The 25,462-nt window shown below is 39.3% G+C and overlaps 1 protein-coding gene across 7 annotated transcripts in view; it reads left to right on the forward strand.

The window, feature by feature from the left end:
• Nucleotides 1-25,155, forward strand: part of SEC24A (SEC24 homolog A, COPII coat complex component) — an 81,387-nt gene extending 56,232 nt beyond the window's left edge. For all 7 annotated transcript variants that reach the window (XM_081295005.1, XM_081295004.1, XM_081295002.1 and 4 more), the window contains 5 exons: nucleotides 3,169-3,306; nucleotides 6,231-6,335; nucleotides 6,677-6,769; nucleotides 9,245-9,348; nucleotides 22,085-25,155. In XM_081295005.1, coding sequence (XP_081151131.1) covers nucleotides 3,169-3,306; nucleotides 6,231-6,335; nucleotides 6,677-6,769; nucleotides 9,245-9,348; nucleotides 22,085-22,199 — 555 coding nt within the window. In that variant the 3' untranslated portion in view covers nucleotides 22,200-25,155. The remainder of the gene's footprint in view (nucleotides 1-3,168; nucleotides 3,307-6,230; nucleotides 6,336-6,676; nucleotides 6,770-9,244; nucleotides 9,349-22,084) is intronic.
• The last annotated feature ends 307 nt before the right edge of the window (nucleotides 25,156-25,462 follow it).

The following is a 25,462-nucleotide window of genomic DNA, read 5'->3' on the forward strand; positions in this document are numbered from 1 at the left end:
TAAGGATGAACCTATTAGGTTCTAGCTTTTATGGTCTAATCATTTAATCTCTGAATATTCCTGCATTAACACAGGAGTTAGGTGTTGAGTTTTCTTTTTGGTACTAGTGATTAAACCCAGGATTGCTTAACCACTGAGCCACATGCCCAGTTGCCTTTCCTTTTGTGATCCTATAGCCTTTTTTTTTTTTAAGTTATAGGTGGACACTGTATCTTTATTTACTTATGTTTTTATGTGGTGCTGAGAATTGAACCCAGTGCCTCACATGTGCTAGGCAAGTGCCTTACCACTGAGCTACAACTCCAGCCTCCTGAGGCACTTTTTATAGCTTTATTTATAGGACTTTTCATTTGACTCATTATTTATGTCTCCCCTGCTTGTTCTTTGTACCTTCTTTACCTCCCCCAAGAGAAAGAACTCTAGGCTGGTGGAATAGGCTTATTTGTCCCGTGTCCAGAATTATACTTTAAGTAAACTTCCCTTATAGATTTTTATTTTATTTTATTTTATTTTATTTATTTAGGTTCTGGAGATTAAACCTAGGGATGTTTTACCACTGAGCTACATACCCAGCTCTTTTTATTTTGAGACAGAGTATCACTAAGTTGCTAAGGCTGGCCTTAAACTTGTGATCCTCCTGCCTCGGCCCCCCAGGTTTCAGGGATTACAGGCATGTGCTACCAATCCCAGGTCTCATAAATTTTTATTTAAAAGCTCATGTTAAGCCAGGCACAGGATAACAAATTTGAAGACATCCTCAGCAACTTAGCAAGACCCTGTTCAATCTCAAAAGAGAAGGACTTAGATGTAACTCAGTGGTAAAGTGCCCCTGAGTTCTATCCCCAATACCAAAATAAATAAAAACCTAGCTTCGTGTTAATGCTTTTTATTAAAAGCACTGATCAAAGACTGCTCTGGATCTTATTAATTTCTGTACTTTTTCACTTCCCTAGGTCTACCTGTATCCTGGTATGGTGGTGTATGCCTGTAATTCTAACAGTTGTAGGAGGTTGAGTTAAGAGGATCATAAGTTTGAGGCCAGCCTCAGCAACTTAGTGAGACCCTGTCTCAAAATAGAAAATTAAAAGGGCCAGGGATGTGGCTCACTTGTTAAGTGCCCCTAGTAGGTTAAATCCTTTGTACAAAGGAAAAAAAAAAAAAAAAAGATCTGCCTGTCTGGTATATATAATTTCTTCCAGGTGAGATAGGGAACCTACTATTCCTTAATTGGGATGACTTTTGAACCAACAAGACCTAATAGTAACAATTTTAAGGAGGAAAAGTTTATTTGGGGGCTCATGGTTTCATAGGTCTCAGTCTGTAGATGGTTGACTTCATTCCTTGGGTCCTGATGTGAGGCAGACATCATGGTGGAAGTGTGTGGCAGAGCACAGCAGCTGGGAACATAGCAACTGGAAGCAGAGAGTTTTGTTCAACAAGGACAAAATATATACCCTAAAGGCATGCCCCCAGGGACCCACCTCCTCCAACCATACCCTACCTGCCAATAGTTACCATTTAATCCCTATCAGAAGATTAATTCATGATTAGATTAAGGCTTTCATAACCCAATCATTTCATATCTAAACTTTCTTGCATTTTCTCATATATGAGCTTTTGGGTGCCACCTCACATCTAAACCATAACATCATCTTTTATTTGTAGCAAGTGCATTTGTTTCAAAGCATAATTTCATTGTTGTTTCCCTCTGTCTCTTTTTTACTCCTTTTCATCAACTGGAACTTTTTAAAAACCTTACCTCAAAACTTCATTATTCCCCACAAAGCTGAATCACCAGTTAAATCTCACTGTAATGCTATTCTTTTTTTTTTTTTTTTAAGAGAGAGAGAGAGAGAGAATTTTTTTTAATATTTATTTTTCAGTTTTCAGCGGACACAACATCTTTCTTTGTATGTGGTGCTGAGGATCGAACCCGGGCCGCATGCTTGCCAGGCGAGTGCGCAACCGCCTGAGCCACATCCCCAGCCCTCACTGTAATACTATTCTACTAAGCAGTTGTCTTCATTTGTATTACCATCGTCATTGATTTTTTTTTTAAATATTTATTTTTTAGTTTTCGGTGGACACAACATCTTTATTTTTTATTTGTATGTGGTGCTGAGGTTCGAACCCAGTGCCTCGAGCATGCCAGGCAAGCGCGCTACCACTTGAGCTACATCCCCAGCCCCGTCATTGATTTTTAAGCTTTGGTACATTGCTTATTTATTTAACAGTGGAAGAAACAATGATAGCCATCATCAATTATCACTCAGCATTTATAGAGCACTTAATGGGTGTCATTGGTCCTTATTTTATCTATAGTGTAGTGTCATCCTTCTTGTAGTGTTAATCATTATGTCACTTTCTCTATGTGGCATATAGAGTGTAGTTTCTTTCAGTAAATGCTGAGCACATTAATTAGCTTCATAGAGAATAATGAGGTTTTGATGGAAAGGAGTAAGAGATGACCCTATTTTATTGATTAGGGAACAGACACCAAGGAGATCAAATAACTTTGCCATGGTTTGTTAATTAATTTCTTAAGACATTTAAATAAACCTATGGTCACCATTTAATACTCTATTTAATATATGTATTTTATATATATATATATATATATATATATATTTTTTTTTTTTTTTTTTTTTAAGAAGTGTGTGACTTCTTAAAAAATATTTTTTAAGATTTTTTAAGGGCTGGGGATGTGGCTCAAGCGGTAGCGCGCTCGCCTGGCATGCGTGCGGCCCGGGTTCGATCCTCAGCACCACATACCAACAAAGATGTTGTGTCCGCCGAGAACTAAAAAATAAATATTAAAAAAAAGTTCTCTCTCTCTCCCCTCTCTCTCCTCTCTTACTCTCTCTTTAAAAAAAAAAAAAAAAAAAGATTTTTTAAGGGCTGGGATTGTGGCTCAGCAGTAGAGTGCTCGCCTAGCATGAGCATTAGGACCCGGGTTTGATCCTCAGCACCACATAAAAATAAATCCATTGTGTTGTGTCCATCTACACCAAAAAATAAATTTAAAAAAAAGATTTTTAAAATATTTTAATATTTTTAAAATATTATTTTTTAAATAATTTACACTAAATCTTCCAATTCTGTCAGAAGATAATCTTTTTACAACTAACATTTACAAAGTTCTATATTTTGTTTTGCTTTTTGTTATAGAAATCATTCCAGACTGGGACAAATGCTCGTCTAGATGAACGCATCTTTGCTATGTGTCAAGTGAAAAATCAGCCCTTGGTTTACCTTATGCTTACAACACATCCCAGTTTGTATAGAGTTGACAATCTCTCTGATGAGGTAAGATCAATTTCCTTTTTTAGTGGCTTTTCCTTGAAGGTTTATAAGCTTAATGTCATATTTAGTCTAGTACAGAATTACGGAAGGATCTGTTATTAAAATTCTCTTTCTTTCTTTCTTTCTTTCTTTCTTTCTTTCTTTTTATTTTTATTTTTTTAAGAGAGAGAAGTTTTTTTTTTTAATATTTATTTTTTAGTTATCGGCGGACACAACATCTTTATTTGTATGTGGTGCTGAGGATCGAACCCGGGCTGCACGCATGCCAGGCGAGCGCGCTACCACTTGAGCCGCATCCCCAGCCCAATTTTTATTTATTTATTGCTTGCTAAGTTTATGTAAAGAAATTTTAGAGCCAGGCACTGTCGCACATGCCTGTAATCCCAGTGACTTGGGAAGCTGAGGCAGGAGGAGCTCAAGTTTGAGATCAGCCTCAGCAACTTAGCAAGACCCTGTCTCAAAATTAAAAAAAAAAAAAAAAAAACAAGCTGGGGATGGGCTCAGTGGTTAAATGCCCCTGTGTTCAGTCCGTGGTACCAAAAAATAAATAAATAACAAACTACAAAAATGTTCAGTTTAGGGAAGCTCTGGAAAATAGTGTCTTTCAGTTTCCAAAGACAAATCTCTAGAGCAGATCTAAGAAAGTATGAGATTATCAAATTGACCAGAGAAACCTACTTATTTATTTAAACAAATTGATCTGTATCTTGAGCATAAGATTATACCTGAACACCTAGGTCAATGTTCAGTGTAACAGTGTCCTTGAATTAAAGAAAAAATACTTATCCAAGTTGTAATGTTTTTGGCTTTTGATAGAAAATTTACTGGGGTTAAAGTCATAAGCATGAAGTCATAATCTTTCTAAAATTGTGATCAAGTTTAAATATTGTATGTTGAAAATAGTGTTTTGGTTAAAACCTTTTAAAATGTAAAGAATTTTAGATAGGGCTGGGGATGTGGCTCGAGCGGTAGCGCGCTCGCCTGGCATGCGTGCGGCCCGGGTTCGATCCTCAGCACCACATACCAACAAAGATGTTGTGTCTGCCGAGAACTAAAAAAAAAAAAAAAGAATTTTAGATAACTTAAATTGTGAAATGTGAGGGTTTTGTTTTGTTTTTGCAAATGAAAACTCTTGTGAACATTATTAATTTATATATATATTTTTTTTTTTAAAGAGAGAGTGAGAGAGGGGAGAGAGTGAGAGAGGGGAGAGAGAGAATTTTTAATATTTTATTATTTTTTAGTTCTCGGCGGACACAACATCTTTGTTTGTATGTGGTGCTGAGGATCGAACCCGGGTCGCACGCATGCCAGGCGAGCGCGCTACCGCTTGAGCCACATCCCCAGCCCCTATTAATTTATATTACAAAAATAAATGTATGTATATATAACTGTAGATTAATCCTGTTGGATTAAGTTCAGTTAAGTGTGTTCAATTAAGTAGGCTTTACTTTTTTTTCACATTAAAATATAACATCATGACAAATTAACAAAAATATCAAATGTAATTTATTATTTCTATAATATGGATACCACTAGAGAGAATCTATTAGACTTTAAGATTTAAAGACTCTGCATTAGTTTCATAGTTTCTGATCAGCCTTCTCTATATAGACTAGAAAACAGAGCAACTTCCTTTCCTCACCATCTGAAAAAGACAAAGCTCCATTTTCTTAGTTCACATGTGAAAATCTCTGGGGGAAATTTCTCACTGGGTGTATTGGGGTTATAGTCTCTTCTGCTCCCCACTTTTCCCAAGGCCAGAAATTTCAAAGTACTGTATTACTAGTATTGAGCTAAAAGCCTCATCACTAAAGTGAAAAGAACAGGTCTCTCAAACAACAGGGAGTGCAAGATAGGAGTGATGCTGAAAGCAAAAGCACAGAGTAATAGTGTCCTGTACAAGTACACTCTCTTCCTGTCCTTATTTTCCACACTTAATTTTGTTTGCTGTACTTAATTTTTGAATTCTGATGTTTTTGTGCTTTTGAACATTAAATGAATTAGTATATGTAAATCGCTTAGAACAGTGCCTGGCCATAGGCACCATATAGATCATAACTATTATATCAATACCTCCACCATTATTAGCATTGTTATTATCATGATCTTTATCATAATCATGGAGATGTAACTCAATGGTTTTAGTTTTTGGTGGACACAATATCTTTATTTTACTTTATGTGGTGCTGAGGATCAAACCCAGTGCCTCATGCATGCTAGGCAAGTACTCTACCACTGAGACACAACTCCAGCCTATTGTCACATTTGTTTTTAAAGCTAGTTAAGATCAGAGATTAATTTTGGCTGGGTACATTGTCATCCACCTACCATCCCAGCAACTCAGGGAGTTTGAGGCAGGGGAATCACAAGTTTGAGACCAGCCTCAGCAACTTAGTGAGGGTCTAAGCAATAGAGAGAACCTGTCTTAAAAAATAATAAAAAGGGCTGGAGATGTAGCTCCATAGTTAAATACTCCTGCTTTAAATCACCAGTACCAAAAAATTAATAAGTTAATTTGGAGTTGGGCGTGATGGCACACGCCTATAATCCCAGTGGCTTGAGAGGCTGAGACTGGAGAATCGCAAGTTCAAAGCCAACCTCAGCAACTTCAAGGCACTAAGCAACTCAGTGAGATCCTGTCTCTAAATAAAATACAAAATAGGGCTGGGGTTGTGGCTCAGTGGTCGAGTACTCCTGAGTTCAACCCCCACTATTGAAAAAAAAAGTTAATTTGGCTTTCTTGGGATTCACAGTGGCTTTGTTTAGATAAGTGGTAAATATTTCTGTATCCTTCATATTTAGTTGTGAATAACTATAATTTGCCTAGTAAGGCCCATACTCTTAGAGGTAACGTTCCTTTTTGTTGTTAATTATGACTGTATTTTCTGTTCCTGAAAGCCTTAATCTTTTGTTTAATTCCCCAGGGAGCACTCAACATCAATGACAGAACCATACCTCAGCCTCCTATCCTTCAACTCTCTGTGGAGAAGCTGAGTAGAGATGGGGCTTTCCTCATGGATGCAGGCTCTGTGAGTAGTTTGACAACTCTTGACCCTTCTTCCTCTAACTAGTGTATCTTTTTTAGCATTTGGCTTCATTCCTCTTAATATTTCTCTTCTTGAACAGATGACGTACTCTTTAACCTACATATTCCTGTTGGCCATTTGCTGCCTTCACAGCCTCTGTTTTATGCCATGCATGAAATGTCTCGTCCCAGTAAATACTGAATTGTTATTAGTTCAGTTACAGGCTGTACACTCACTAAATATACTCATCCTTTAGATCTTTTAAAGCATACTAAGTGGTAGTGGTAAAGGTGAGTGAATAAACTATTAGGCTACCTCTCAAAATAATTTTATTCGTTTCACAGGTACTGATGCTTTGGGTTGGAAAAAATTGTGCACAAAATTTTCTCACCCAAGTTTTAGGAGTTCAAAACTATGCATCAATTCCACAGACTATGGTAAGATGCTTTTATTTTAGTGATTATAGATGACTTAAAGGATGCTTCACATGTGACAAAAATATGAGTATTCTATTTTGAAATCAGAAATTCATATTGTGTATTTCTCCAAATGAGAAAATAAACCCACATTATGTTCCTTTCAAACTGAAAATACTCTCATTTTACATTTTTGTCTTGTTTGTTTGTATTTTGAGACTAGGTCTTGGCTCTGTTTCCAAGTCTGGCCTTGAAATGGTGAGCTTAAGACATCCTCCTGCCTCGGTCTCCCAAGTAGCTGGGATTACAGGCGTGCATCACCATGCCTATGTTTTAATGGCATTCTTTGTCGATTTGCATTATTGATTTGTCTATTCTTATGTGTTTAACACAGTATTCTATTTTGAGGAGAAAGCATTGAATTTAGTTAATGATCAAAAAAGGATTTGCTGCAAATGGCATTAATGCATTGTGACATTTTTGGTTTTGACAAGTGATTTCTTATTTTTGGCAAGATCTTTTATTTTTATTTTTATTTTTTTTACCTGTCGAGATTTTATTAGCAGGACCGTAGCGGCCAGTCGCAGAAGAGAAGGAGGTTTTGAGAGAGAGAGGGAGAGGGAGAGGGAGAGGGAGAGGGAGAGGGAGAGGGAGGGAGGGAGGGAGGAGAGAGAGAGAGAGAGAAAGAGAGCGGGAGAGTAAGAGAGTAAGAGCTTGGCAAGATCTTTTAAGCTGCTGCTTTGGAGAGAGAATTAAACTAATTTGCTGTACTGGTTTACATAACAAATAATAGGTGGTCATTGTTGGTTGAATTAATGTTAATTATTGAAAAAAATAATAATGGGACTCTTGTCTGTCACTAATTGTGTGTTTTTGGACAAGTCACTCAGTAATCAGATTTGTAAAATAAGAATGCTCTTAGTCAGGCATGGTGGTGCATGTCTGTAATCCCAGCAACTCAGGAGGTTGAGGCAAGAGGATCACAAGTTTGAGGCCAGCCTCAGCAATTCAACAGAAACACTGTCTCAAAATTTAAAAATTAAAAAGAGTTGAGGATATAGTTTGTAGCTCATCAGTAGAGTGCCACTGGGTTAAATCCCCAGTACCATGGGGAAAAAATTAGAATGTTTTTGCTTATGGAGGAATGATTGAAATAACCCATGATAAATCACTTATAAAATGGATAGTTTTGAATTATAAAGTTAGAATTAATAATAGATCATTTCGGGGGCGCTGGGGTTCTGGCTCAGCAGTGGAGCTCTCGACTTGCACGTGCAAGACCCTGGGTTCAATTCTCAGCACCACATAAAAATGAATAAGTGAAATGAGGGTATTGTGTCCAACTGCAACTAAAAAATAAATATTAATAAAAAAACACTACTGGGGTTGTGGTGCAGTGGTAGAGTGCTCGCCTAGCATGCATGAGGCACTGGGTTCAATCCTCAGAACCACATAAACGTAAAATAAAGATACTGTGTCTACCTAAAACTAAGAAATAAAATATTATTTTTTAAAAAACTATTAAAAAAAATAATAATAGATCATCTCATATAGTGTCATTTTTCAGTCCCTACTGCCAGTTTGTATCCAACTTTTATATATCAGGGTTCTATGACTGTTCATAGATGTCATTAGGGGTTTCATACATTTAAAAAAAGATTTATGTCAAGATTATAGCTAGGGCCGGGTGTGGTGTTACACACCTGTAAATCCTAGTGACTTGGGAAGCTTAGGAAGGAGGATCTCAATTTCAAGCAACTCATAGAGACTCTGTCTCAAAATAAAAAACAAAGGGCTGGGAATATAGCTCAATGGTAAAGTACCCCTGATTCAATACTTAGTACTCCCTTCCCCCAAAAAATTATAGCCAGGATTAGCAGTAGCTTTCAGGCCCGGAGCAAAACTACTGGATTAGATGACCAGGTACTTTAAGTAATGAAGCAATAAAGAATCGTGATCTTTGTAATAACCATCTGAATGAACCAATTAATTCTAAATATCATAATAAAATGAAGAGAAGAGTTAAGCAAAATATACCTAAGGAGGTCTGCACCTGTTTTTGTAATTAAGGTTTTATTGGAACACAGCCATGCCCATCCACCTATGTGTTGCCTCTTATCTGCGTTAGTATAACAGCAACAGAAACAAAATGAACTCCAAGCCCAAAGTATTTAGTGTCTGGTGCAACAAAATCACCAGGTACTTAATATATGTGGTTGTTATTTGTTTTGTTTCCTGATACTGAGAATTGAACACATGTTGGGCAAGTGGTCTACCATTGAGCTATATCCCTAGCCCCCACCTCTTTTTTTAATTAGACTAGACTTCATTAAATTGCTCAGGCTGGTCTTAAACTTGAGATCCTCTCCCACTTCAGACTCCCTAAATAGCTAGTATTACAGATGTGTGCCACCAACCCAGCAACATTAAAATTTGAGGAGTACTATAGTCCATACATTAAATATATAATTAGAGTACATTGGTTTTATTTAACAGACAGACCTTCCAGAACTTGATACACCAGAATCTGCCAGAACAGTAGCTTTTATCTCCTGGCTTAGAGAGCAAAGACCATTTTTCCCAGTACTTTACATAATAAGGTAAGTCAAATTTTTCATTTTTAAAACAATTTGGCCTTGCAAGAACCTGTTTTTTTGAATCATAGATATATGTGGCCTAATCCTAATGCTTAAGCAAACCTCTTAAAAGAATATGGAATTAAAATGAAAACATTCCTTCTAAAAACTGGAAAAAGACAGGGATGCCCTTTTTCATCACTTCTGTTTAACATAGGTCTTGAAACACTGGCCAGAGCAATTAGACAGATGAAAGAAATTAAAGGGATACACATAGGAAAAGAAGAACTCAAATTAGCACGATTTACCAACGATGAGATTCTATACCTAGAAGACCCAAAAAATTCCACCAGAAAACTTCTAGAACTAGTAAATGAATTCAGCAAAGTAGCAGGATACAAAATCAACACCTATAAATCAAAGGCATTTCTGTATATCAGTGACAAATCTTCTGAAAGGGGAAACTACCCCATTTACAATGGCCTCAAAAAAAGAAAAAAAAATCAACCTAACAAAAGAAGTGAAATACCTCTACAATGAAAACTACAGAACACTAAAGAAAGAAATTAAAGAAGACCTTAGAAGATAGAAAGATCTCCCTTGTTCTTGGATGGGCAGAATTAATATTATCAAATGACCATACTACCAAAAGCATTATACAGATTTAATACAATTCCAATCAAAATCCCAATGACACTCTGTTGCTGTGGGTCCCTCAGCTACACTCAATCGAGGTGGGTGTGGGGGATGCGGAGTTAAAACACAAGACACCTGGAGCTGCTGAGAGCAGGCAGGTGACAGACCTCCAGTCGACCTCCTGCAAGCTCATTTAATGCGGAAGTGATTACAATTGATGGACGCATCCTCCAGTCATACATAAGCAAACAAGGTATATAACATTTAGAAACCAAGCATCTCAGGATTAATACCGCACTATGAGGAAGCTCTAAATATTGCTACAAGGTGGAAAGCAGACTGATAGGATTATTGTCCCTATGAAAAGAGGGCGTTATGAGTTGGGGGAATCATGCCCTGAGGCCCTTGTCTCTCTGTTCCTGGAAACGCTGACCTCAATCACTGAGGAGACGGTTTCTCAGAGGCTCGCTAGAGCAGAGCACCCCATCCTGCAGGTGTTCCTGTCAGGCCTGTAGGAGCATAGGTTTTCCTAGCACTCGGAGCTGCTGGTCGTTGTGAGTTGCAAACCTAAAGTTACTCCCACATTTCCTCCCTTTTTATTAAATTTGTAGCCAAAGGAGAACCGTGATAAGAGAAGGAAAGGAAAGAGAAAAGCAAAGAAAAAAGGGAAAAAACTACAGGCAAAGAGGCATGCGGAAGAGAAGGGGGAAAACAAGAAAAACATTCTAACAGACCTTTCCTTCAGCTGCCCTTTCCCTGTGGTCCAACGTAAAATTAGAAAGCAAATCCTGCTGTGGCGGGTAGGCAACTGCTATTGGCCAGGTCTCTGCTACCTGGGTCCCGAAATGAGCTGGGCGTGGGAAGCAAAGCAGCCATGGGGGCAGGAGGACTCCCTCAGAAGGGGTGACGGTTCAGGCCCCTGCAAAGTTGGGGGGGTGAGGGTCTGTGCCCCACCTCTGTTGGCCCCCAAGTTCTGTCCTGATGGCCCCTCTGCGACTGTGCCTGTCTTAGGTTGTTCCTTCCCTGAGGAATCTTACCCATCTCCGACTAACCAGCCATTCTCCAGGGCCAAACAGGGTGATGTGAGGTGTTTGAGTGAGGGAGAGGCATTGCCCCTGAGAGGGTCAGTTCTCTATCTCCTTGGTAGCCAATGTCCCCATGGCCTCCATGCCCAGCATCTGCCTTAGGATCCCCTCGCCTGCTGGCCGGGCCCTGGCTCTGGTCACAGAGCCTTCTCCAGGGAGGGCCCAGCTCATAGCACTGGGTAAGAGAGACATATGGCATGGTACCAGCCTCCAGGAAGCTTCAACATCAGCATGGGCAGGAAAGTCCAGGCTGCAGCCTTGGACAAATGGCTTGTGAGAATAGTGTCCCTCTTGGTATAATGCAAGAGGGGTCATCAAAGGACAAAGAGGAGAAAGGCCCATCTCAGCAGGAAGTCCAGTTAGGGAGGACTTTCTTAGCCCAAGGTAACCCCATGGATGGGAAATATACAAGATCCCTCCCAGTCAAATTAGAAATGAGGAGGTGTCCTTCCTGGAACAATAGGGTAGGGAGATTCTAGAAAAGGCTGTGTTCAGGAAGGAAGGAGAACTATAGAACCACAGAACCAGCAAACAGTAATCAGGTGAGAAAAAAGAAGGGATATTGGGACAAAGCTGAGAGACACAGACAAAAAACGGAGAACCGTGGCAAGATTTTGGACCTAATCCCCCATAGAAAATTGGCCCTTAGTTGGTATCTACTTAGATCCAATCATAGCTGCCATCCACACAGCTGAAGGAGACTCCTTATTCTCCTTTTGACTTTCCTTACATGCATAAGCTATCATAGCTTGTTTAGTTTCTATTTTGTTGAGCCTTTCTTGGAAGCACCTTAAAAAAACATACATTAAAACAAGAAGAGCAATGCCAATGCCAGCAAGGATCCAATTAGCAGAATGAATGAAAGCTGACAGTTTATCCCATAGCCGCTGTAGAAATGAGGGGTTAAAAATTAGATTTGCTGGAGCTGGGGATGTGGCTCAAGCGGTAGCGCGCTCGCCTGGGATGCGTGCGGTACGGGTTCGATCCTCAGCACCACATACCAACAAAGATGTTGTGTCTGCCGAGAACTAAAAAATAAATATTAAAAACTCTCTCTCTCTCTCTCTCTCTCTCTCTCTCTCTCTCTCTCTCTCGCAAAAAAAAAAAAAAAAATTAGATTTGCTCTGGTTTCGTTTAGGCTGAGAATCTGGGAATGCAGCGTCATAGTGAAATTTCTGAAAGCCATATCCCAAGGTCCCTTAAGTCTATTTGCTAGCTCAAGCTGATCTTCTGTTACATTTTTTACTGAAACAGGGGTTTGGCAGACATACAGAAATTGAGGACTGCAAGGTACTCTGACATTTAATTGAAGCATATAAATTTTTTCATCAGTAAGGTCAAACTGTTGTTGTAACATAAAGATACCTCCTTGCAAGTGCAGGTTTAGTTGCTCCTGGGTGGTCAGGGCCCTAGTGGAGAGCTGCACTACTTGATTAATGGTTGTAGCATCTATTGTGGATTGGGTCAAAGCTGTACCAGTGGCGGTAGCAGCTGTAACCGTGACAAGGGAGGCAGCAATAATAGCAGTGGTAATGCCAAAATCTCGCCTAACTCTGGAAAGGGAAATATCTTTTGTAAAATGAACCTCTTGAATGGAGGACTCATCCTCTGTTGGGAACCACAGCATGCGGGGTATTCTCATTAGCACTGCTGTCTTAATGGAGGAGTTCCAACAATTGGTCAACTCACAGTGGGAATTATTACAATTAACACAACCATTTTTGTGACTTTGAGTGGAGGTTACAAAGAAGAAAGATGGCTTAACACACACATGACCTCGAGTAGCATAGGTAGCTGAGGGATTTTTCAGATGGCATCCGTGGTGACAATAGGGCTGACATCTTTACATTTGTAAGTACCACATAATAATTGTTTGCCTAATTGTAAAAAATCTCCTGACAGTGTTTCTTTTGTATTTTGAGCATTTGTTATCCATTCTGTATGTCTTTTGAGAAGTACTGTATTTAATGAGAATTTTGTTTTTTATCCTCCTCTTAAGTAGGGCCTGGATCAACTGATAAGCTCATCAGAGAGGAAATAGGGTCGGGAGAGGGGGAGGTAATCTCTCCAGGAAATCCCCCTTAAGGGTATGTTCTCACTGATATTTTTAAATCTTTTCCATGGGCACCGCTGTAAGAAGGGTTGAGGCCATGAATGGCAAATCCCTAGTGTTCGTGGGCATGGTAACACCAGCTGGCAAGTCCTTGGTAGAGACCACTCTTGCTTCCCCTTCCAGGGAAAGGGGCTAAAAGCCCATGAAACCTCCTCTTCCCGACTCCCAAAGGATGTCATTATGAAAGCAAATTGTATGTTTACATACTTTGTTTGCATCTGAGACATTATTCAGGATGGTAAAGGTCCATGTTGACTAACTGAAAGTGATAAATTCCAAGGATGTTGTGCTATTGGGTCAGAGGTCACAGGGCTTGGGATGAGACAGTGGTGGCAAACAAAAAGGCAAGACAGTATCATCTAGACCAACAGGTAAAAGGATCCCAGGAGACGGAGCCCCCATCCACCATGTATGTACTTGTGGGCTGGTGACAGAATAATGCACAATAGCATATAAATGCAAAATAGCATATAGAGAGCCTTTGTCTGCATTGATGCATGAGAAAGGAAAAGTCCAGTTAAAGTCTCAGCAACAGCATGAGTGGTTTTCACCCGGTTGGGTGCAGGAGAGCGTTGAGTGCTGCAGTTGCAATTGTGCCTGTGAGGACAGTAAGCTTTATGACAATTCGGTCCGGGGGACTCCTGCTGTCCTGAGTTTTGTCCTTGGGATGTATTCTGCAAGATTTAAGAGAGAAGTATGTGCAACATTCTGATCGTGATTGAATGTGTGTGGATTGCTCTCATGTTTTTTTATTTGCAGTGGCATGAGTATTTTGCTCATTGAAGGGTTTTCGCCGCTAGGTGGCGCCAAAGACCATCTGCTTTGTAGATAGCTGTCTGTGAGTGACTATTGGGGGCCATGCTTTGAAGTATGCCCACTTTGATCAGGCAGACCAGCATAGGGCCTTGAGTTATTAGGCTGTTAGGCAGAGGCCCTTCTTTCCACATACTTTCCTGTTAAACACTCACATGTGAGTTGCAGGCTATAATGGCCCACATGAGCATGAAAAGAGTACCAGGGCTCTGGTCTCCAGTGGGTGACATGCTTATAGCTTGATCCATCAGGATTTTAAGATCAACTCATGTTATTTTGTGTGTCCTCCAGTGTGTGTGTGTGGGGGGGTCTCGATGATTTCCACCTCTCCTTTAGGCTCATTTTTCGGAACTTGAATATCAATGGCTGGTCTGACATTTCTTGCTGGTACCCAGATGGTAAAATACAGGTGAAGCCTCTACCCTGGGTAATTAAAGGGTGTGGCCCCTTGCATGCATTGGTAAGTGGATCTCTCCACCATACCTGGGGGACTGGGGCCAGGGAACAAAAGGAGCCCCAGTGCTTTTATGCAGGGCTTATCCCATTTGAGTCAAAGGTAAGAAAATTGAGGGCAAAGAGAGCATGTGTCAATGCAAGGTGAGGATCTGAGAATGTATGAGTACTCTTTTGTTTTTGTAATGTGTCCTCAAGTGTCCGGTTAGTCCTTTCAATTATTCCTTGCCCTTGTGGGTCATAAGGAATGCCTGTTATGTGGGTAATCTTCCAGGACACTAGGAAATTCTGAAATTCCTGTGAGGTATAGGCTGGTCTGTTGTCTGTTTTTAGGGACCAAGGAACCCCAAGCATTAACATTGCTGCTTTCATTGCCTTTATGGCATTTGAGGCTTTCTCTCCTGGTTGTGCCATAGCATGTGTACATTTGGAGTAAGTGTCCACAATAACATGGACATACTTGAGCTTACCAAAGGAGGGGATGTGAGTGACATCCAAATTTTATTAGGGGAGAGGCCTCGGAGGTTTACTCCCTGTGGTTGCAGTGGTCCAAGTGGCACCAGAGGGATGCAATTTTTGCAAGTTTGAGCTAGATGCTTGCATTGTGTCATAGAAGGTCAGGAAACAAGGCCTTCAAATATTCGCAGACATGTGAAACTTAGTGTGGAGTATTCATGCTTTCTCCAGGAAGTCTAACGATAGTGTGTTGCAGAAAATAAATTTATCCACTGGAGAGTTGTCTGTGGCAATTAATTCAGGAAGCCCAGTATGGGATCTTCTTACATGTGGGATGAACCATGGATACTTCCTGTTTTCTGTGAGGTTCGAGCTTGGTCAATAGGGCTTACCTGTGGATCTAAAAACTGCGCAGAGAATTGCTTTTGCCACCTGGACAGAGTATTTACTGTCTGAGAAAATACTAATGGCAGTATCTGAGCTCATAATGAGTGCCTGTATTATTGCCCTAAGTTCTCCCAGCTGTACTGACCGTGAGTGGCGATCCACATGGGAAATGTCCTATTCATTGGGAATTTTCAGAATAACACCAAAGGTGTGTGTGTTTGTATCGGTGAACGCACATGGTGCCGATGGTATGTGGGGAATGGGGATATGAGGAATGCATCTTAGGAGTTGTAATCTCCAATGTTTGGAGATTACAAGGTTTGGAGCAACTTATCGGGGGGAGATGGCTGTCAATCTGTCCAGGGAAGTCAGACAGTAAAGTTTGAAACAGAGTATTATTCTGTAAGAGTGTTGAGACCTCTGTGTATGTTAATGACAACACCAAGGTGTCTGACTCTATGTGAAAAATCTTGTTATAATAATATCTTACGATTAACCCTACCAGAAGTATGCTCTGTAGCTTACCTGTGATCTTGTGACATTCACTCCAGGCCAGAAGCACTCAATATAGGGGTCCATGGGCCTGCCAAATAACACCGAGTGGTGCTCCAGACGTTATTAATATTATCTCCAGTAGGGGTTTTGACTGGTCATATCTATGGGTCTGTAACCTTGAGAGGCTGTCATTGATCATTTGAACAGTTGTCTCTGCTTGAGGGGTTAGCTTTATTTTTGAGGAAGGATCATCTCCTTTTTTCAGTGAATCAAACAGAGGGGTGAGTGCATCAGGAAGTAAACAAAGGAAAGGCTTGAGCCAATTAATCTGGCCACATAACTGTTGTAGCTCATTAAGTGAGTATTGAGACCTAATAGTCAGGGTAGGCCTAAGAGGTTGTATTTTTGCAGCAGTCTTGTAGCTCAAAAACTCATATGGGGCAGAATGTTGTACTTTGTCAGTGGCTATGCAAAGGCCTAGTATTTGGAGATTGTCCATCAGCCTCTTAAGGCAAATCTGCAATTTGTCAGAATCTGCGTGAGTAAACAAAATGTCATCCATGTCCAGGCAATGCTGTGTAAGGGGCCTGGTCACATGAGAGACAAAGACCTGACATATGGGAGGGCTATTTTTCATCCTTTGCGGGAGGACTGTCCATTGATATCTCCGGGAGGGTATCATGGTGTTAGGTTCCCACACTGTAAAAGCGAAAAAGGGTCTATCCTGGTGTGCTATAGGGAAGGAAAAGAAGCAATCCTTGAGGTCGATAGCAACAATAAGATAGTTGCTCAGGATGCTGGCTAGAGAGATACCTGATTGAAATGAACCTGTCTTTTTCATATGTTTGTTAATTGGCCTCAAATCTTGAAGTAATCTATGTTTCACATTTTTCTTGGGGATTACAAAGATAGGCGTATTGTGTGGGCTTGGTGAAGGGTTCAATATGCCCAAGATCTAATTGTTCCTGAACTACTTGCTTAAGAATTGTTAATTTGGGTTCTAGTATATGCCACTGTTCCACCCAGATATGATCTGTGGTGTCCCATTCCAGGGGGTTGGGATCAGGTTTAGAGGTCAAGGGAACAGTGGCCTTTAGAATTGGGGGGCACTGGTCTTCCCGATAGCCCTATCTTGTCATGTATCATTATTTCATCATATAAGGCTTTCTCATCAGTGTTTTTGACAGCATCCGTGTCCTCCAGGATGTCCCTACTCCATAAGGTGTTAGGGACTTCTGCAATCAAGGGATGAAAGGCACCCTTCTCTCCTTCCATGCCCTGCCACATGACAGAAGAGAGAACTTTCCTAGTGGCCTGGCGCCCACCAATGCCTTGTATATTGGGACCGGGCTCTGTCTTCCACTTCTCATCTTGGATGCTGTATTAGATGTAATGGAAACATCAGCCCTTGTGTCTACTATGCTTTTAACAGGAGTACTGTCAAGCATAATAGTCATTCTGGGTTTGGTTCCAAATGGGTAACATCTAGCGAATTTGCGGGCGTCTGTTCCCTTTTACTGGTGGGGCTGAGAGTTGCCCCAAGGGGAGTTTAAAGGCCAGAGTTTGCAGTCCTTTGCCCAGTGATAACCCTTTTTGCATCTAGGGCAGGGTGTCTTGGGGCCAGGGTGGCTGCCATTCTTGGGACAGTACCATTTAATGTGGCCTGGCTGATTACAGCCCCAGCAAATGGGATCAGATCTTGGTTGGGAAGGTCCATTGTTCTTTTTTATTAGTAGCTTGTTGATAGCAGCTGTTAAAGCCTGAATAGGCCCTGAGAAAGGGGATACTTCTTTAGTAGCAGAAATCCACTTAGAGAGGGATTCACTGCGGACGGGGGCAATTGCAGCCCTAGTTTTGGCTGTAGCCCCTTCCCATACCAACTGTTTGACTAGCAAATCTTGAATAGGGCCAGGTTGGGATGCCTCAATGACTCGGGACAAAAAGTCGGGAAACCACTCAATGGGGACTCTGGATCGAGTTTCTGAAGAGTTCATATTTTGGAGGTGTAATGTTTTTAAGACTCTTCAGGTTAAAGTAAATGACATTTACAATTCTGGATTGTTCTTGAGGACTCATATAGGCACGCGAACAGTCAACATGTCTAGGGTGATGGCGATGTCATAGGAGAGGTTGCTTCTTGCTATTTGTTCTGCCTCCTCCTCGAAGGGAGCTTTCTTTTCCACTGTATATATTGTGGACAAGTTAAACATTCCTTGAGGAGGTTCATCCAATCAAAGGATGTTTGCAATTGAGCTGACCATTGCTATTACACCTCCTCAAAGTAAGGAGAGCCAGGCTCAGACTCCTGAGAAGCCTTTCTCAGTAATGCTAGATCTGATAAAAGAGTAAGTACCAGGGTCTATTTTCTGCGTTGCAACCGAGATTCACTGCGTAGGCGGAAAAGGGGTTACAAGAGGAATAGTGGAGTTGATAAGGGGCCGAGGGCCTTAAAGGGTATCTTTCCATGAATATTTTGGAGACAGGGAGGCGGACAAGGGAACAGAGATTACCACAGGACGTTGTGAAACGTCAGGGTCATCCTCTCTTGAGTCATTGTCCTCATCTGAATCAATGACACTTGAGGCAGAGGCCTGGAGAGTCATTGTTTTGTCCTCCAAAGAGTCATTATGCTTTTGAATGATATCTTCTGCTAAAGAACCTTGAAGGCTGGCAATGATGGCTAGAAGAATCGGTATGAAAGAGGCAGGGGGAATGTGTCCCTCATGGGTCTCCTTTTTCCTTGCAGAGTATAAGACTTTCATTCAAATTTGTGGATCCCTATGGTTTTGGGGCCAATCCAGGGTGCTAAATAGACAGCTTCCTGCCAGAAGTGATTGATGTCTTTTGGTTTCACTTTTAAGTCCGTGCTGAGAAAGCAGTGCTTTCAGAACTGCTAGTTGTGGGGGGTATGGTGGGAATGTTGCCTGTGACTGGTTAGTGGACTTATTAGAGGTCTCCTGGAGTCTCTCAAATATGAATGAAGCCACACTAATAACCCCCTATAAGGATCAAGATACCAAAAACAGGAACCCAAGGGGATGGTTCAGACATGGAAGTCCCTAGAAAGAACAAACAAGAGTGTGTTTAGGATCCAATGTCTTGTGATTAGTGGGGGACTTCCTTGACTTGCTAGGTCAAGGCCATATGCCCATATGGTGTCTCCTGAGGGAAGTTCTCTTTAACAGAGAAAATCAAGGTTCCAAATTCTGGGAGGATCAGTCCCTTATGTGAATTCCTGGGTGAATCAAGGGGAAGGAAGAGCTATAAGGTGACGCCAACCTTTATGGTGGTGTGTGCCTCAACTCGGGAGCCAGTGCTCGACAAGGACAAGGAAAGGGGTTAAGAGGGTAAGAGCAAGGAAAAGGTGTTCCTTGTTCACCTTCAAGGAACCGTCAGCACATAGAACAGGGAACAGGTCCCTACCCGAGGTCAACCGGGGGCCAGCCCTGAGGTGCACGAGTGTGAGCAGACATTGGGTGCCAGATGTTGCTGTGGGTCACTCGGCTACCTCAGTTGCGGTGGGTGTGGGGGACACGGAGTCAAAACACAGACACCAGGAGCTGGTGAGAGCAGGTAGGTAGCAGACCTCAGCCGAACTCCAGCAAGCTTGTTTAATGCGGAAGTGATTACAATTGATGGGCGCATCCTCCAGTCATACATAGGCAAACAGGTTATATAACATTTAGAAACCAATCATCTTATGATTAATGTAACTGCACTATGAGGAAGCTCTAAATATTGCTACACGGTGGAAAGCAGATCATTGTCCCTATGAAAAAGGGGCGTTATGAGTTGGGGGAATCATGCCCTGAGGCCCTTGTCTCTTCTCTCTGTTCCCTGACAACTCTGACCTCAATCTCTGAGGATGTGGTTTCTCAGAGGCTCGCTAGAGCAGAGCGCCTCATCCTGCAGGTGTTCCTGTCAGGCCTGTAGGAGCATAAGTTTTCTTAGCACTTGGAGCTGCTCGTAGTTGTGAGTTGCAAACTGAAAGTTACTCCCACAACATTTCTCACAGAAATAGAAAAAGCAGTCATGAAAATCGTGGAAAAATAAGAGACCCAGAATAGCTAAAGCAATCCTTAGCAAGAAGAGTGAAGCAGGTAGCATCACTATACCAGACCGTAAACTATACTACAGAGCAATAGTAACAAAAACAGCATGGTATTGGCACCAAAATAGACTAGTAGACCAGTGGTACAGAATAGAGGACACAGAGACTAACCCACATAATTACAGTTATCTTATATTAGACAAAGGTGCCAAAAACATGCATTAGAGAAAAGATAGCCTCTTTAACAAATGGTGCTGGGAAAACTGGAAATTCATATGCAACAAAATGAAATTAAACCCCTATCTCTCATCATGCATTAAAGTGGATTGAGGACTTAGGAATTAAACCAGAGACCCTGTGTCTAACAGAAGAAAAAGTAGGCCCCAATTTCCATCATATCAGATTAGACCCCTACTTCCTTAATAAGACTCCCATAGTGCAAAAATTAAAATCAAGAATTAATAAATGGGATGGATTCAAACTAAAAACTTCTTCTCAGCAAAAAGAAACAATCAGGGAGGTGAATAGAGAGCCTGGGAGCAAATATGTACCACTTGCACATCAGATAGGGCACTAATCTCCAGGGTATATAAAGAACTCAAAAAGCTAAACACCAAAATAACAAATAACCCAATCAATAAATGGGCCAAGGAGCTGAACAGACACTTCTCAGAAGGTGATATATAATCAATCAACAAATATATGAAAAAAGGTTCAACATGTCTAGCTATTAGAGAAATGCAAATCAAAACTACTCTAAGATTTCATCTCACTCCAGTCAGAATGGCCGCTATTAAGAATACAAACAACAGTAAGTATTGGTGAGAATGTGGGGGAAAAGCCATGCTCATACATTGCTGGTGGGACTGAAAATGGTGCAGCCAATATGGAAAGCAGTATGGAGATTTCTTGGAAAACTTGGAATGGAACCACCATTTGACCCAAATATCCCAATCCTTGGTCTATACCCAGAGGACTTAAAAACAGCATACTACAGGGATACAGCCACATCAATGTTTATAGTTCACAGTAGCTAAACTGTGGATCCAACCTAGATGCCCTTCAGTAGATGAATGGATAAAGAAAATGTGGTATATGTACACAATGGAATATTACTCCGCAGTAAAAGAGAATAAAATTATGACATTTGCAAGTAAATGGATGGAGTTGGAGAATATAATGCTAAGTGAAGTTAACCAGTCCCAAAAAAACAAATGCCGAGTAGTAGTATGCCGGTAGTGCACTTGCCTAGCACATGTGAGTGTTTTCTCTGATATAAGGAGGCAGACTCATCGTGGGGTTAGGAGGGGAAACATGGGAAGATTAGACGAACTCTAGAGAGGGCAAAGGGGTGGGAGGGGAAGGGAGAGGGCAAGAGGTATAAAAAAGATGGTGGCATGAGATGGACATCATTACATGTATGAGACACGAATGGTGTGAGTATACTTCATGAGATGGACATCATTACATGTATGAAGACATGAATGGTATGATTATACTTTGTATATAACCAGAGATATGAAAAATTGTGCTCTATATGTGTAATATGAATTGTAATGCATTCTCCTGCCATATATAACAAATTATAATAAAAAAATAAAATTAAAAGGAAAAGAATATGGATTTAAAATATCTTTTCAATAAATGGTACCAAATTGTATTTTATGACCAGATTAGAATTACTAGACTTATAATGAGCTTGTTATTAAAAAGCTAGACTGTTTCACCTAATTCCACTATAAACTTTTCCCCCTAAATAACATAAAGTTTGGGCTAGGGTTGTGGCTCAGTGGTAGTGCGCTTGCCTAGCATGAGTGAGGCACTGGGTTCGATTCTTAACACCACGTATAAACAAATAAATGAATAAAGGTCCATCAATAACTAATAAGAATTTTTTAAAAATAAAGTTTACATAATCAACCAAATATTCTTAAGAACAAGTCTGTAGCTGGGCGTGGTGGTGCACACCTGTAATCCCAGCAGCTCAGGAGGCTGAAACAGAAGGATTGGGAATTCAAACCCAGCCTCAGCAATTTAGGGAGACCCCATCTCTAAAATATAAAAAAAGGGCTAGAGATGTGGCTTTGTTTTTTTGTGGTGCTGGGGATTAGAACCCAGGCCTTGTGCATGTGAGGCAAGCAGAGTCACTGTTTCTGTGCCAAATATTATAATAGCTATCATAGTGAGTCAAAAACTATGAGAAATCCACTGTTTGTTTTACTATTATATTTTATCTACTATATAAAAATATTTTTGCCTTTTATTTCTAAGGGATGAAAGTCCAATGAAAGCCAACTTCCTTCAAAACATGGTAGAAGACAGAACAGAATCTGCGTTATCATATTATGAATTCCTCTTGCATATTCAGCAACAAGTAAATAAATGAACAAATGAAGAAATTTGACTTAGTTATTGCTAAGGAAATCACAAAGCAGAATTCCTGGGAATGTATAATACCTTCCTTTTCTATTTAAATTTGTGAACTAATGTGATGATTAAGATGTTTTCACTGTGATTTCAACAAACTATAGCAAATAAAGGACTACAGCAGAGACTCAAACATAAAACTCTGAAAATACTGTATTTTTCAAATCAAAATATATCTACATATGATTGGATACCTTTTTTCCTTTGCTGCCAATTATGTTCAAGTTGTTACAGATTGAAATAAGGAAAAGATATTATAGAGGTAAAGTACATTTTGTAAAATAAAGACTTCTGTGTTCCACATGTATATTTTTTATTTTTCTGAGTTTTGGGCTGCTACATTTAAAACCTCATGAGACTAAGTGTTGGAGGAAAGTTATGAATCCATTAATAATGATCTTTTTACAATTGGGAAATCCAAAAGTAAATAGAATGTAGAAGAGCTAGAATTCCATACCCCATACTGTTTTGTTTTATTTTTAAAGAAAGGAAAAGTATCATCATGTTAAATTAAACAGGCAAACTAACTGTAGTCTAGCTTGAGAAGAATATGAAGTAACACATTCAAGCTTTAAAATCTGTCAGTATTCTCTATACTTGAAGAACAAAATCACTTTGATTTGAAGTGAAAGATGTAATGAGGTGGTTCTCTGATTTGGCTGCAGATGACTTGGACATACTGTTTTCTTTGCAATGAAAAGAATTTGAGCTGTCTTCATAAATATTGGGACTGGCAATGATAATAGGGAAATGAGAAATTTAGTTATCTTGATCCTTTAGGTGTGCTTTTATTTGGTACATTTCTGCTCCGTGATATATAATAAAAGTGCTTTTTTGGTGAAATGAGGATGAATGAAAGAAGTTAAAGGTTTCTAAAATGTTATGTCAAATGCATCAGTAACATTTTTCTAAGAAATTTGATAATTAAATTGGGATATTATTATTCTGGGATATTAAAACCTATTAAAGCATGAATGTTGCTGTTTGATTTGGTGAATATTAAGATTACACAAATCCAATATATTGAAGTTATAAAAGAAACTTGGTTGCTGAACATGCTCAAAAGACTGCTTTTTGATTCAGCTAGAGAATATAATCAAAACTTACTGAGCAGATTTTGTTTACAAACAGGTAAATTACATCTGTGTATTTACAGTGCTGTGATATAATTAATATCTTTAAGAGTTTGGCTCAGTTTTCACCGATTCATCTTGTCTCGTATGAACTTCTTAAAAAGATAATGTACATGTATAATACTTGATGAAAAGATTTTTGGTTTTTTGTTTTAATAGGTTACAAAATGTGTTTACAATCTTGGTCTTACATGATCACCAATGAATAGTAACTTTCAGGTTTACATCCATGTGGGCTGACTTAACTGAATTGTTTGGTGTGGGGAAGAAGCAAATCCCTCTAGAGTACACAACTACTACTTGCCAGCTGGATTAGAATAATTGTGTTTATGAAAATACCATCTCTTTAAGCAGTGTTAAGATTCGTTTTCAAGCTGGGTGCGTAATTGCATGCCTGTAATCCCAGCAGTTTAGGAGGCTGAGGCAGGAGGATCTTGAATTCAAAGCCAGCCTAAGCAAAAGCTAGCTCAGTGGCTGAGTTCAATCCCTGGTCCTGCCCCCCTACACCCCACCTCCCGCAAAAAAAAAAAAAAAAAAAAAAGATTCATTTTCAGTGTGCAAGTGGTACATTGAATTGGAAGGTTTCTTGAAAGCTCTTTCTTTTGTTAGGAAGCAATTTTTAAATTACAGCAAATTAAATTTATATTTTCCCATCTTTTTAAGAAACCGTCATTACACACTGATGTTTCTTAAAAGAACTAATTTTTTTACATTTTAAGTAAGAAATTAAATGAATTATTCATTTAATGTAATTTTAAACTTTGACATTTATAAGTTCTTTCTGAATAGTAATGAAAAATCTTCCAGAAGGAAACATTTGTGCTTCTAGGGATAATCTTCCTTGTGCCTCACTACATCCCTAAGTGGATATGACTCGTGTTATTACCACATACTTTGTTAGTGTATTTCAAGAATTTACTTTGAAAAATTATTTTAAATATTGTGTAACATGCAATTCAGAATAATTTTATAACAGGTCATAAAAAAACACATAACTTTAGTTAGGATTCACAATATTTGTTCTCCAGGTAATAAGAGAATGAATGAACCTTTTGGGAATATTGATAATATAAAACAATTAGTTTTTTGCAATATGAATGTGTTTTTTAGTTAGTTTTTTTTTTTCTTTGCAGTAAGGCACTATCTGCCATTATCATCTTGTATTACTTTTTGATGTAAAGCAACTAATATTTACACTATACCATATTTTTTTTATTGTAGTTGTAAATTATGAAAGATCCTTGAATTTTCTACAGATCTACAACTACTAAAGTAACAGACAAGGGCAATCTTGGTATATAAATCTGAGCATGACAGTTCTACCATAAAAAGTACTCTATTTTTCTAATTTCTAGAATTTTTAAAATAACATTTCTGTAAGTCTGACATACTAATATTCACTCAAGCAGTACCATTTATTTTAGTTTGCATATGTCTTCATTGTTTTTAATTTAATGTATTGAGTCTAATAGACTGTTTTGCAATAATTAGAATAAAAGATTTATTTCTTCTAATCAAAGATGCACAACAGCTATTATCTAGGGGACCACCAAATGTGATTTTGAGATTTTGTTAGCTATTACAAATCTAATCCTTATATAGAAATTTTAATTTTGTAAAGTAGTGTATAATATTGTAACATTCAATTCTTGTTCTCAATTCAAATATGTATTGATCTTCAATGTGCTGTGTTACATCTTGCTTCTCTAAAATGTTAGAGACAAGGTTTGTCTTCCTTTTTACAGTTTGTAATTTTCACTGTTTTATTCCTGTAAAGAAAAAGTCATTTGTAACCCATGCAAACAATCGTTTGATCTGTGCTAACTTATCAATTTGACTATTCAATAAAGTTAATTGAAAGAGCTTACAAACAGTGACTGGTTATTTTAAATGATAGGAAACAACTTGCCAATCACTGAGCAGGGCTATGTTGTGTATCCACATTAAATCACTGGAAAATTATTGCTAGAGAGTTTTAAATCTCCTAAGTCGGTGTCTGTAAAATTATACACTGAATTTTTGGTGCTCACTATACAAGGATAGCTAGGTTTCAAATTCCAGATTGAAAGTTGTTTTTTCTTGGATATTG

Source organism: Spermophilus citellus (assembly GCF_964194105.1).
Source record: "Spermophilus citellus genome assembly, chromosome: 1".
Taxonomy (NCBI): Eukaryota; Metazoa; Chordata; class Mammalia; order Rodentia; family Sciuridae; genus Spermophilus; species Spermophilus citellus.